General features: G+C 36.9%; 1 protein-coding gene across 1 annotated transcript; it reads right to left on the bottom strand.

Annotated features, from left to right (window-relative positions):
• Nucleotides 1–8836: 8836 nt before the first annotated feature.
• Nucleotides 8837–10913, bottom strand: LOC141665322 (polyubiquitin-like). The gene has a single exon (XM_074471305.1). It carries the CDS (start codon nucleotides 10911–10913, stop codon nucleotides 9081–9083), a length of 1833 nt encoding a protein of 610 aa, XP_074327406.1. The 3' UTR covers nucleotides 8837–9080.
• Between the last annotated feature and the right edge of the window lie 2384 nt (nucleotides 10914–13297).

Genomic DNA, 13297 nt, shown 5'->3' with positions numbered 1-13297 from the left:
TTTGAGATTTTACCTCGAGATCTCCCTTTGGTCTATGAAGAACTTGACATCTTAATAAGTATATTAGCTTATCGAGATCTCTAATACTCCATAGCAGATTTGACTTGTAGAGGTCTCTGAGTTCTCTATAAGAGAATTTAGCTTGTAGAGATCTCTAGTCTTCATATCTTCACTTTGACTTATCGATATCTTTGAGTTCTCTAGTGGATTATTGACTTATCGATAACTCAGAGTTCTCTAGTCAAATTTGACTTGTCGATAACTCAGAGTTCTCTAATGAATTTTGGCTTATCGATATCTCTGAGTTCTCTAGTGAAATTTGACTTATCGATAACTCAGAATTCTCTAATGAATTTTGACTTGTCGATAACTCTGAGTTCTCTAGTGAAGAAATGACTTGTCGATATCTCCAATCTTCATGTCTTCAATTTGGCTTGTCGATATCTCTGTGAGTTCTCTAGTACCTTTCCTGACTTCTCGATAAGTTATTTGGAGTTCTCGAGTGACTTCTTTATAACACTAAATCTGTGACTTGTAGAGATCTTGACTTAAAATATTTTTATCCAAACAGATTTATTCAACTCCAAGCTTCTTCAAAAATTCTTCTGAGGCATGACCTTCTTGATCTTCTTTCAGATAGAATTCTTAGGCTTGATACTATTTAAACAAAAAGACTTCAGTCTGCTCTTTTACATTTTTAGAGACTTTAAATGTTACAAGTATAAAATATAAATTAAGATAACAATACAACTTACTTAGGGCTGGCAAATTGTCTTAATCTTGTTAAAATACAAACATGTCTTACACAACAAGGTGAATGCATAACTAGAACTATACGGTGAAATTTTAGAGTTACACTTAATTTCGATTTTTTTAACTACATATTTTAACAGCGTTTCATCTATTATATTTAGATTTGTATTTTGCACGGATTATGAGTTTTAGTTTTATGTAAATAATAATATGATAGTATTATTTTTAATTTCAGGTATGTGCTTCGCACGAGTTAACAACTAGTAATTTTCAAATTTTGGGTCCCTTAAAATTTTGGACCCTAGATCGTGTGTCTTCTAAACTGCGCAGTCTGCCCTAAGGATCGGGCCTAGCCATAGCTCACAGAATATATATGAAGGGTTGCCTTGTTTCCAAATTATTGACACATTAGATGATTTTGTCTGTGAAACTTAGGTCCAAATATAATGCTTTTGAGTCCTGAGGAATGCATTTGATCCATCATATCCCATTACAAGATAAATAAGAAAATTGTAATGCTATTATTGGATGAAGCAGTCGATACATCCTAGTCATACATTAGGGCATAGATTTACGGAACTCCAAGGATATTTACTGGAGAATCATCGTCAATTAGTGAATTGTAGTCATGTACAACTCTATGGTCTAATCTACACTTTCAGTTGTGACAATATGATTGTTAAACTTACAAATCAAGGCTATCTTGATGGAATCCTGCAGTAAACATGCTAGATGGCCATATATATGTAGTATATATATAATCTCATAAAATATAATGTACATTACAGTATAGTTTTACCAGAATATGGACAAGGTACTGCTCGTCTAATAAGTACCAAGTACTACCATGTACACTGATAGAACCTTTGATATATATCAGCAACAAAAACCAACAATAGCCTAAGAATATCAGAGATTCAAGAGTGTTTTATTGAATATAATATCAGAAAGATAGATACCCAGGTATTTGAGAGACCTGGTACTCTCCCTAGAGCATAAGTAGCTCAATACAAATCAATTTCTGCCCGTCTCTCTCAACTCTTCTTTTGACAATATATTCTGTCACAATCAGTACTTTCCAAATATAGAAGATACTAATTTATTCTCCCAGATTCCTATTAATTAATAATAGCATATATATATATATATATATATATATATTACATATCTTCTAATTGATTTAGTAATATCAATTAGACAGTCTAGCCACCCCTTTTATTGCGCCTCGAATACGTGTATCTGATTGGGGCTCTATCATTACCCCCTCGCAGAACTTTCACCTTGTCCTCAAGGTGAAAATCAGGAAACTGACTTTGGATTGCATCAAACTTCTCCCAAGTGGCTTCAAAAGAGGGAAGATTCTTCCATTCAATCAGCACTTCCAGCTCCTGGGAATTTTGCAATCTTCCAGACCTCACGTCCAACAGTGCAGCCGGTTCAACCATCATTTCCAAATCAGCTGCTAACTGTGGTGGAAAAGTGGGAGAAGAATGAGCTGTGCCTTTGGCTTGTTTCAGCTGAGAAACATGAAATACCGGGTGCACAGCAGTAGTAGGAGGTAAACTAAGTTTATACGCCACTGGACCCACACGTTGTAGGACTTTAAATGGACCATAGTAACGAGCAGCTAGCTTCTCGTTCTTGCATCCAGCCAAAGAACGCTGTCGGTAGGGTCAAATTTTCACATATACTTCATCTCCAACTTGATATTCGACGTCCCTACGATTTGTATCAGCTAAGTGTTTCATCTTTTGTTGTGCACGGAGAAGATTCATTTTTAAATCATCAAGGAATGCATCTCGTTCTTCTAACATGGATTCTACCTCAATTACTGCAGTTAAACCTTCTATATAACGAACCAGCGGAGGGGGATCTCGACCATAAAGAACCTTGAATGGAGTACAACCTAGAGAGCTGTGAAAGCTAGTATTGTACCAATACTCAGCCCAAGAAATCCACTTTGCCCATTTACGAGGCTGGCCAGAAGCAAAACACCGGAGATAAGTTTCCAAACAACGATTTACCACCTCAGATTGGTCGTCCATTTATGGATGGTAAGCCGTGCTATGGCGAAGGTCAGTACCTTGCAACCGAAACAACTCTGTCCAAAAATTGCTTAGAAACACTCTATCACGGTCAGACACAATAGTACGCGACACACCATGTAGCTTAACAACATATTTCAAAAATGCTTCAGCCACATTCTTAGCATTAAAAGGGTGTTTGAGAGTAATAAAATGACTATACTTACTCAAACGGTCCACGATAACTAAAATTGTGTCCACTCCTTCAGATTTTGGTAGCCCTTCGATGAAATCCATCGTTAGATCTTCCCACACTTGACTTGGTAATGCAAGAGGCTGTAGGAGACCAGCAGGTGACATTGCTAGGTGTTTGTTGCGCTGACAAGTGTCACAACTTTTCACAAATTCACTTACGGTCTTCTTCATACCCACCCACTAAACATCAGCAGCTAACCTCTGGTAAGTTTTCACCTCTCCTGCATGACCCCCAATAAGAGAACAATGATACTCCCTCAAAAATGTAGGTATCAAGGATGAGGTCCTTGCCAAGACCAGTCGACCTTTATACAACAATTTACCTCGTTCTAAACTAAATTCAAGAACCTTCTTTACCAACTTTAAATCAGCTACAACCTGAGATAGAAATTCATCATTTTCAACCTCTTGTTTGAGTACATTCCAATCTGCCCAGCTGGTATATACTAATTCAAAACAATCAGCCCTAACAGGTTTGCGAGACAAAGCATCAGCAGCACGATTTCCAACACCTGGCCTATACTGAATAATAAAATCATACCCTAACAATTTTATCAGCCACTTCTGATACTCATTGCTCACCAAACGCTGCTCCAAAAGGTACTTAAGACTCTGCTGGTCAGTTCGAACAACAAATTGTCTTCCTGACAGATACGGTCTCCACTTCTGCACTGCGAGGACTATTGCCATAAGTTCTTTCTCATATATAGACTTCATCTGGGATCGAGAATTAAGAACTTGACTGTAATAAGCTAAAGGACGTTGATCCTGCATTAACACGGCTCCTAACCCATATCCAGATGCATCAGTTTCCACCACGAATTATTTATTAAAATCAGGCAAGGCAAGAACCGGAACAGAAACCATTGATGTTTTAAGCTTTTCAAATGCTATTGTGGCTTCCGAGGTCCACCCAAATCGATCCTTTCGCAGCTGATCCGTTAGTGGTCGTGCTATACTACCGACCCTTCCACAAACTTGCGATAATATCCGGTGAGTCCCAAAAAACCACGCAACTCTTTAAGAGTTTTAGGAATCGGCCAGTTGACCATGACTTGTATCTTGGATGGATCCACTGCCACTCCATCACCCGATATTACATGACCCAAATACTCAATTCGTTGCCTGGCAAAAGTGCACTTTTTCCTATTAGCATATAATTCATGATAATCCAGAATTTCTAATACCGCAGCCAAGTGTTCTGCGTGGGCTTCCATGGTTGCACTGTACACCAAGATATCATCAAAAAATGCAAGCACAAAACGACGGAGGTATGGTTTGAACACCTCGTTCATCAAGGATTGGAAGGTTGCTAGAGCATTAGTAAGTCCAAAAGGCATGACAAGAAATTCATAATGTCCCTCATGAGTTCGAAAAGCTGTCTTATGCACATCCTCCTCTCTCACGCGAATTTGATGGTATCCAGATTTAAGATCCAATTTTGAAAACATATTAACCCCATGTAACTCATCAAGCAATTCATCAATCACTGGAATTGGAAATTTATCGGGCACGGTTTCTTTATTCAGAGCACGATAGTCTATGCAAAAACGCCAACTCCCGTCTTTTTTCTTCACCAATAGAACTGGACTCGAAAAGGGGTTGCTGCTTGGTTGTATAATCCCTGCTACCAGCATTTCTTTCACCAACTTCTCAATTTTATCCTTCTGAATTTGAGGGTAATGATACGGTCGTACACTAACTGGAGGCACTCCGTCTCGTAAAATGATAGCGTGCTCGTGGCCTCTACTTGGGGGTAGAGTTGTCTGCATGTGAAAAACCTTTTCAAACTTTTGCAACACCTCCGTAATTTCCAAAGAAATTGATGCATCATCCTCGGTAGTCTTAACAATCGAGCTTCCTAGTTCCACCATTACACATGCTCCCTCTTGTTTCAAAGTTCGTAACATAACCTTTAGAGATATTTGTGTTTTTCTAAAGCCGGGTCTCCTTTTAACGTGATAGTTTTTCTTCCGATAGTAAACTTCATGGTATGTGTTGTCCAGTTATGATATGTGTTACCCAGAGTTTGAAGCCATTGTACTCCTAAGATTACATCTGTGCTTCCCAACTCCAACGGAAGGAAATCGTCAACAATCTCTATACCCTGTAAAGAAATCATCACTCCTTTGCAAACACCTTCGCTTGGAATTGCTTGTCCAGACCCCATTTGTACCCCGTAAGCTTCTGTTGGAGTAATGGACAGATTCAATTTCTGAACCACCTCCTTTGTAATAAAGTTGTGTGAAGCACCACTATCCACAAGAACTACGACAACAAGGCCATTAATGTTGCCGGTCATTTTCATAGTCTTTGGTGGAGTTAGCCCAACCACTGAATTTAGGGATACTTCCACTGTTTGTGCTTCAGTTTGTACATCGTGGGCCTCGATTTTTATCTCTTCAATTTCTTCATTATCCTCCAACTCTCCTTCTTGCTTCACTAACACTTGTAACTCTGGTTTCTTACATCGATGGCCGATAGAGTACTTTTCATCACAACGGTAACATAACCCTTTGGCACGTTTGGCTTGTAGCTCCGCATCTGTCAAACGTCGGTATCCACCACGGCGTTCTCCTACAACAGTCCCACGTTCGTTGGTCTTGGGAACATCCCCGGTGAGGTTATTAGGATTTAGCCCGTTATTCCTAAATAAACCCAATCCTCTCTTCTGTTCTTTGTGAATGTTAATTTTGTCCTCAACCTTTTGAGCCAGGTCCAATGTCTTTTCTAATCCACTGGGCTCCAGTACCCTTAATTCTCCCTTAATATATGATTTTAGCCCCTTTACAAATGTAGACTCCAGAACAGGTTCTGATATCTGCTCCAATGAGGCAGCCAACATCTCAAATTGCTTCCTATATTCCTTCACCGTAGTTTCTTGTTTCAGGCCAAGAAATCTGTCATACATAGAGCCTTCTTGATTGTTACGAAACCTTCTCAGTAACAAGGACTTCAATTCTTCCCAGTTTGTTATCTTCCTACGCTTATCTTCCCATCTGAACCAATTAAGAACATCACCCTCTAAACACACAACAGGCGCTTCCAATTTCTCAGCGTTATTGAGACGATTTAGAGTAAAAAAACGTTCAGCCCTATAAGTCCATGAATCTGGATCTTCACCCTCAAAAATAGGCAACTCAATTTTTCGAGCCCTAAAATCAGGTCTCTCCCAGGATCCCTTCTCCCGGCCATTGGCGCTGCTTCCTTGGTTAAAAGATGGCATTTCTGTTGACTTCGACCCTTTTTCTCCAAGCAACTTGGCATTGCCTATCAGTTCTTTCATAAGTTCCTCTTGTGCACGTCGCATCTGCTGAAATTGGTCCACCAAGGTTGCAATCCCTTGTTCCACTACAGGCAAACGTTTCATGTCTTCCTTCAAGATTTTCAATTCACTTTCCATTGACTCCACCCGCGTATCCATTCTAATGTTTGTCATAACCTCGCTCTGATGCCAAATGATAGAACCTTTGATATATATCAGCAAAAAAACCAACAATAGCCTAAGAATATCAGAGATTCAAGAGTGTTTTATTGAATATAATATCAGAAAGATAGATACCCAGGTATTCGAGAGACCTGGTACTCTCCCTAGAGCATAAGTAGCTCAATACAAATCAATTGCTGCCCGTCTCTCTGAACTCTTATTTTGACAATATATTCTGTCACAATCAGTACTTTCCAAATATAGAAGATACTAATTTATTCTCCCAGATTCCTATTAATTAATAATAGCATATATATATTACATATCTTCTAATTGATTTAGTAATATCAATTAGACAGTCTAGCCACCCCTTTTATTGCGCCTCGAATACGTGTATCTGATTGGGGCTCTATCAACACCTTCCACAATATCTCCTTTTTTATAAATAGGCAAAAGTTCCACAGCCACGGTTAGCTCCACGTGGCTGTGGAACCAACTAATCTGGGTCGTTCAAAACTGCAGCAATAAATTATTGCGGAAGCCACGTCACCTTCCGTAATGATTCATTGCGGAAGCCACGCCCGCAATGATTCATTGCGGAAACCGTGGTATATGCTTGTAATATGGATTATGATATGATTATTATGAGTATTGAGCTATTTTTTAGCTAATTAAGTTAGGAGCTTTCAGTTGAAATCTTTCAACCATTCTTATGATAACTCATTCCATTATACATTTGATGGGATCATTAAGATTTAGTCTAATATACAAGGCAGTTATCTTATATTACACTAGGGCAGAGCTATAATTTAAAGGCCAAATGATCCTCTATGCAGTGGTCGGATACAACTAATAGAGGTCGGATAAAACTTTAATTTCTCATAAAATTGCTTCATTCCTCTATGCCTAGACAACATTTTCATCACAAAATCCCCTTCCAGGAAATAAAAACCCGAAAAACATTCGAAGTTTTGCCTTCTTAAACATCAATAAGACACATAATTCACCTTCCAGGACCAAAATGAATTAAAAACTGTAACTTCAAGAACTCAAAACATCCAAAATCACATTAACACATACAAAAATTCAACAAAAACCCATAATTAAAAATTTGAACTTCATCCAATTCATGATACACGACATTAAGGAGAGAAAAATCTTCATCAAACCTTAACATAAATACCAAAAACAAGTATAAACATAAAAATTGATACTAGAAAGGTAAAGATTATACCTGCACGAAGTTTTTAAGCTTCAATCCAATCAACCAAACCACAAAACAAGATTCCAGCAAGATTTCCCCAAATTCAGAACCCTAGATTCTAATCTTTCAATAAACTCCACAAGAACTTGATTTTGTAACTTGATGTTGTTACCCAAATTACCAAGAGATATACCTAATGATTTTCTCCTCCGTTTCCTTCTAGCCGCCTTAATTCTCTGTTCAAATCATATGTGATAAAGAATGAGAGAAATCTGCAACTAACGGGTCGGGTAATTATATTAAAACTTCCGCAATAATTCATAGCGGAAGAAACTAAGGACAGAAAAGTAATTTCCGACTTCCGCAATGATTAATTACGGAAGCAACTAAGGGTAAAAACATAATTTCAGCATTCCGCAATGAATCATTGCAGAAAGGTTTAATCCTTACCATTTATTTTTGAAATTAACTGTCCAGATCGGTTGGTTCTAAAATGATCCCCAACCAACTATAGTTGGGAAAGGGGACCATTATAAATATATCTTCTATGCAAGAGTGAACTCAACTCACTAGTTAGTAACATACAATGACAGATTTGTATCTTTCGTATGTGACATACAAGTGTCTGCGCTCAATGTTTGATGTTGTGCTACTATAATCAGTGCTATTCTATAATGTCAATTAACGATAAAAGCACATCACGTAAACATGATTCATGAAGAACTATAGTTACTTTGACATATACTACATGGTTATGAGTTTCTGTCCATCAATATTAAGGACAAAAGAGGGTAGACGGGGATGATGCAGCGCTTGAAATGGATGGCTGAGCACATAAGTTGTGTTGTGGCCATTCATTCCATGCACTGCCTCCTCCCTGGCTATCCTCTCGTATCGTTGTCCACCTTTCTTGGTTCATATAAGAAACTGGTATGTCCACAAAAACAGTACCTTCAACTTGCAGTCTTCCAGATTCTAGGTAGTATCTCTGATTTGCACAGCTCATATGTATCAAAGTATATCATACAACTAGTATTTATATTTACTTTTGCTAAGCGAACTAGTATTTATAATTAAGTAGAAGTAGTACATATATTATGGCAATTTGTACCCAACAGGCAATAGATTTTGAGCTTTGCGATGAGCAGCCATTTGAATTTTCTATGACTCAGTCTGGCTCTGCTAATGCAGGACACCAATGAGACTACTAAAACAAAAACAATGATTGTACCACAGAACAATCACTATACCAAGATGTTGTCAACCGTCCAAGAAAATACACTAACTTGATGACATCTCTCAACCTAAAAGTTAAAGGAAATAGAATTGGTAATAATCTAAACATGAAAACATAATCATCCACATCCCTCATGGGCTAAAACCCACAACAATTTGGCTTGAGTAAATAGAACCAAACCTAACAATCAAAGAGTCTATTAATTAAACAGAGAGTTGATTCCTCCTTAATGTTGTAATCAGCCAAGGTACAACCATCCTCGAGCATTTTACCAGCAAAGATCAGCTTCTGCAGATTTCGTGGAATACCTTCCTTATCTTCGATCCTAGACTTAACATCACCAACAGTGTCCCAGGTCCCCACGTCTAAAGTTATGGCCTTATCAGAAAGGTCTTTTACACATATTTGCATTCCACCACTGATCGAAAACAACAAAAATAGGGTTGAATTCTCCTGGATGTCGTAATCAGCCATGGTACGGGGACCGTCAAGCTGTTTACCTTGAAAAAGTAGTCTTTGACGATGCGGCGGAATTCCCTCCCTGTCCTGAATCTTAGCCTTAAGAATATCAAGTGTGTCGCATCTTAGTACTTCAAAGGTAATTGTTCTATCAGAAAGGTTCCTCAAAAAAATCTGCATTCTACTACAGTGGCAGCGAACCAGGAGGAGTGTAGAATTCTTCTGAATGTTATAGTCAGCTATAGTACGTCCATCCTCTAGCCGTTTATCAGCAAAGATTAGCCTCATATGATCTGTAGGAATTTCTTCTTTATCATGAATTTTGGTCTTAACATCATGAATTTTGTCAGATCCTTCAACTTCAAGGGTGATGATTTTACCAGCAAGGTTCTTCACAAAAATCTGCATCCTGTCACAGACGCACTGAACCAAGAGCAGTACTGAATTCTTCTTAGTTTTATAATCAGACAAGGTAAGGTGATCTTCTAGCTGTTCATCAGCAAAGATAAGCCTCTGATGATTAATAGGAATTCTTTCCTTATCATAAATTTTAGCCTTTATATCATAAATTTTGTCAGATCGTTCGACGTGAAGGGTGATGGTTTTACCGGTAAGGTTCTTCACAAATATCTGCATCCTGCCACAGTGGCAAGGAACCAAGAGGAGTATTGACTCCTCCTGAATATTGTAATCAGCCAAAGTATGACCATCTTCAAGCTTTTTATCAGAAAATATCAGCCTCTGATGATCCGGATGAATTCCTTCAATTTCCTGAATCTTATCCTTAATGTTATCAACTGTGTCAGACCTTTGGACTTTAAGGCTACTGATTTTACCAGAAAGGTTCTTCACAAAAATCTGAATCACATCAACAAGGAGAAACAAGTGGAGTGTTGACTCCTTCCGTATGTCATAATCAACCAGAGTACGACCATCCTTCAGCTGATTCCCGGCAAAGATCAGCATCTGTTGGTGTGGGAAAATACCATCTACATCCTGAATTTTTGACTTAACACTGACAATGGTGTCAAAACTTTCAACTTGAAGAGAAATGTTCTTTCCTGTCATTGTCTTTACAAAAATCTTCATCCTACCACAAGGACAGAAAACTAATAGGAGCGTCGACTCCTCCTCAATTTTATAATCAGCCAAGGCACAACCATTCTGGAGCTCTTGATCAGCAAAAATTAGCCTCTGATGCTCAGGAGGAATTCCTTCCACACCCTGAATCTTAGCCTTCACAATGTCAACCGTGTCAGACCTTTCGACTTCAAGGGCCATAAGTTTGCCAGTAAGGGTCTTGACAAAAACATTCATCACATTAAGGCAGAGAATATAGTCAAATGTCGACTCCTGAATTCCATACTCAGCCAAGGTGCGTCCATCCTCTAGTTGTTTCCCGGGAAAGATCAGCCTTTGCTTATTTACAGAGATCCCCACCTTGTCATAAATTTTAGTCTTCACAATGTCTATGGTATCAGAGCATTTAACTACAAGAGTAATAGTCTGGCCTGTAAGGAATTTAACGAATACCTGCATCTGCGTGGTAGGCATATTAAGAACAACAAATCAAGAAAACACAAACCAATTAGCAGTTAGTTTTGTTTCAATCTAAAGTCTTTATCAATTAATTAACTAAAAATTCTACAATTCTGAAATCCTAAAAGCATGCAGAGTTCATATAGTACACACTAAAGAGAAGATCAATCCATGGAATAGAAACTACAAATCAGACATCCAAAATATAAATAAACACAAAGGGGTGTTGGCATGCAGATGCAGTTGGTTCTGAATCCATAAAAAAACAGTTCTGAAATCATAATAATATATAAACATTTACGGTATGAAACCCTGGAAAGGAATTAATAAACAAGATACCTTGGCTGGAAAGGAGAGGAGATAAAGTACAGAAGAAATAAGAACTAAATTGAAGTGAGGATCATAAGTTTAGGATTGTAACATTTGTAACTGCAAACGTCGGCTCAATATACAGTGTTGGTATTTGGCAATGGTCTAGGTTCGTGTTTATGTACACGTTCCTCTAGTGCGGTATATGAATGGCCATTTTCTCAGGACAGATAATATGGGTTCGCTTACTTTACGGGTCCGAGAGTTATTATCAGATCGCGTAAATCGTCGCCATCTTCATGCACTGTATCGTAAAATATGTTCTTAATTTTTTATGATGCTATTACGGTTTAAATTTTTGACAACTCACGTGATACGATATAGTTACGGTTTCACATTTTATCAATGCAGTTCTAATCACACTGTACCACAATTTCATATATATATAGGGAGAGAATCAAATAAAAACTAATCTTATTTTAAAATTAGAAACCAATAACAACTACTAATTTTATAGCTTTAATTGAATGTCCACCACACAAATTTTTCCAACCCATTCTCTCTCCTCCCTTCAATTCTAACGGTCACTTCCTCTCGTACATCTAAATACTTTTGTATCTATTTTAAATTTAATTTTTTCATTAATCGACAAACTTTTTTTAAAATTCGACTTCATTATATTTTTCTCCATCTCCCAGCAATTAATTTATATATCATATTTGCTATATTACAACTACAAATCACTATTTATACTTAACAGAATCACTAAACCAGAATTATTATAATTTCAGAACTTTCAAAATTTTTGTGATTCTTGTAAACGTAATTAGTGATTTATGGCTTTCTCCTACTGCACATTTCTCCTGTACCACACATTTCTCCCGATATCTAATCTCTTTCCTCAGCATACACCATTAATCTCCTACTACACCTTTCTCCTACTACATCAATTGGAACACTTTCTTCCCCACTCATTCTTAGTAAATTAATTATTCATACTATATTAAATCATCACTAACTTGTCCCACCAACAAAATAAACAATTTTCATCGATTTATGTCGTAAAAATATGTTTGTATGTATTTGTCTCATATATAATATTTGGTAATTTTCATAATACAAATTGGTGATTTGTGTGATATAAATCAATGATCGCCGGCATACGATTTAGTGATTGAAAGGTAGATCTAGTGATTTATTTCATACGCATTAGTATATGTATTCATATATCATGTTGAAATTTCAGATCTGGTATTTTTATTGGAAATTGGTGGTTGTTATTGGTGATTGTTTATTGATTTTATATTTCATTAATATATATCTCCCTCCTATTTCACCGTAATCGTTCAATAGATGTCAATCACCAACATCTTTGTCCTGTATTTCCTATTTTGATCATCTTCATCATTTTCTTTTATACAAACTAATGATTTATATAATATAAACAATGATTGAAGGTAGGTGATTATAAAAATCGAAGAATTTAGTGGTAGGTATAATGGCGGGCAGAGATAGATCGGGCATGGTGGTGGGTTGAGTTAGATCAGAGATGGTGGTTGATTAATTGTAATGGAGAATAGAGAAGATGATAGAGAAACAACGTTTGTGTAGTTGATGATCGAAATGGGTTGGGCTGTTAAAGTTCTGGTCCATTAATTAATTAGACTAGTTTTTAGTTTAAGGTTAGTATTTATAAAATTTTATATAATGTATATATAAATATATTTATATATTAAAGATTCAGTTTTTATTTATTATAGTTTTGTGTTATAAATACTAGTTTACATATTATAAATTACCGACATATTTTTATTTTTAGTCAAAAATATATTATTTTTAACTTTCTTATTAGCTAAATTTTTATTGCATTTGTATTTAAATATAAATTTTTTGAATAAATAAACCGCACAAACTGCACCGCATTTTCGTGATGTGGTTTATGCGGTTTTTGAAGTTACGTGGTGCGGGTGTGGTTTGAAAATTTGATCAAACCGCACTTGCAGTTTAGTTTGCGATTTAAGTAAAAAACAACACCGCTCGTACCGCGATCATTTTAATTCTACATTTCCTTTTCTAAAAAGTTAAACAAA

The sequence above is a fragment of the Apium graveolens genome, chromosome 1 (assembly GCF_009905375.1).
Source record: "Apium graveolens cultivar Ventura chromosome 1, ASM990537v1, whole genome shotgun sequence".
In the NCBI taxonomy this organism is placed as follows: domain Eukaryota; kingdom Viridiplantae; phylum Streptophyta; class Magnoliopsida; order Apiales; family Apiaceae; genus Apium; species Apium graveolens.
The sequence above is the reverse complement of the archived record's forward strand: the minus strand, read 5'-3'. Positions and strand labels throughout refer to the sequence as shown.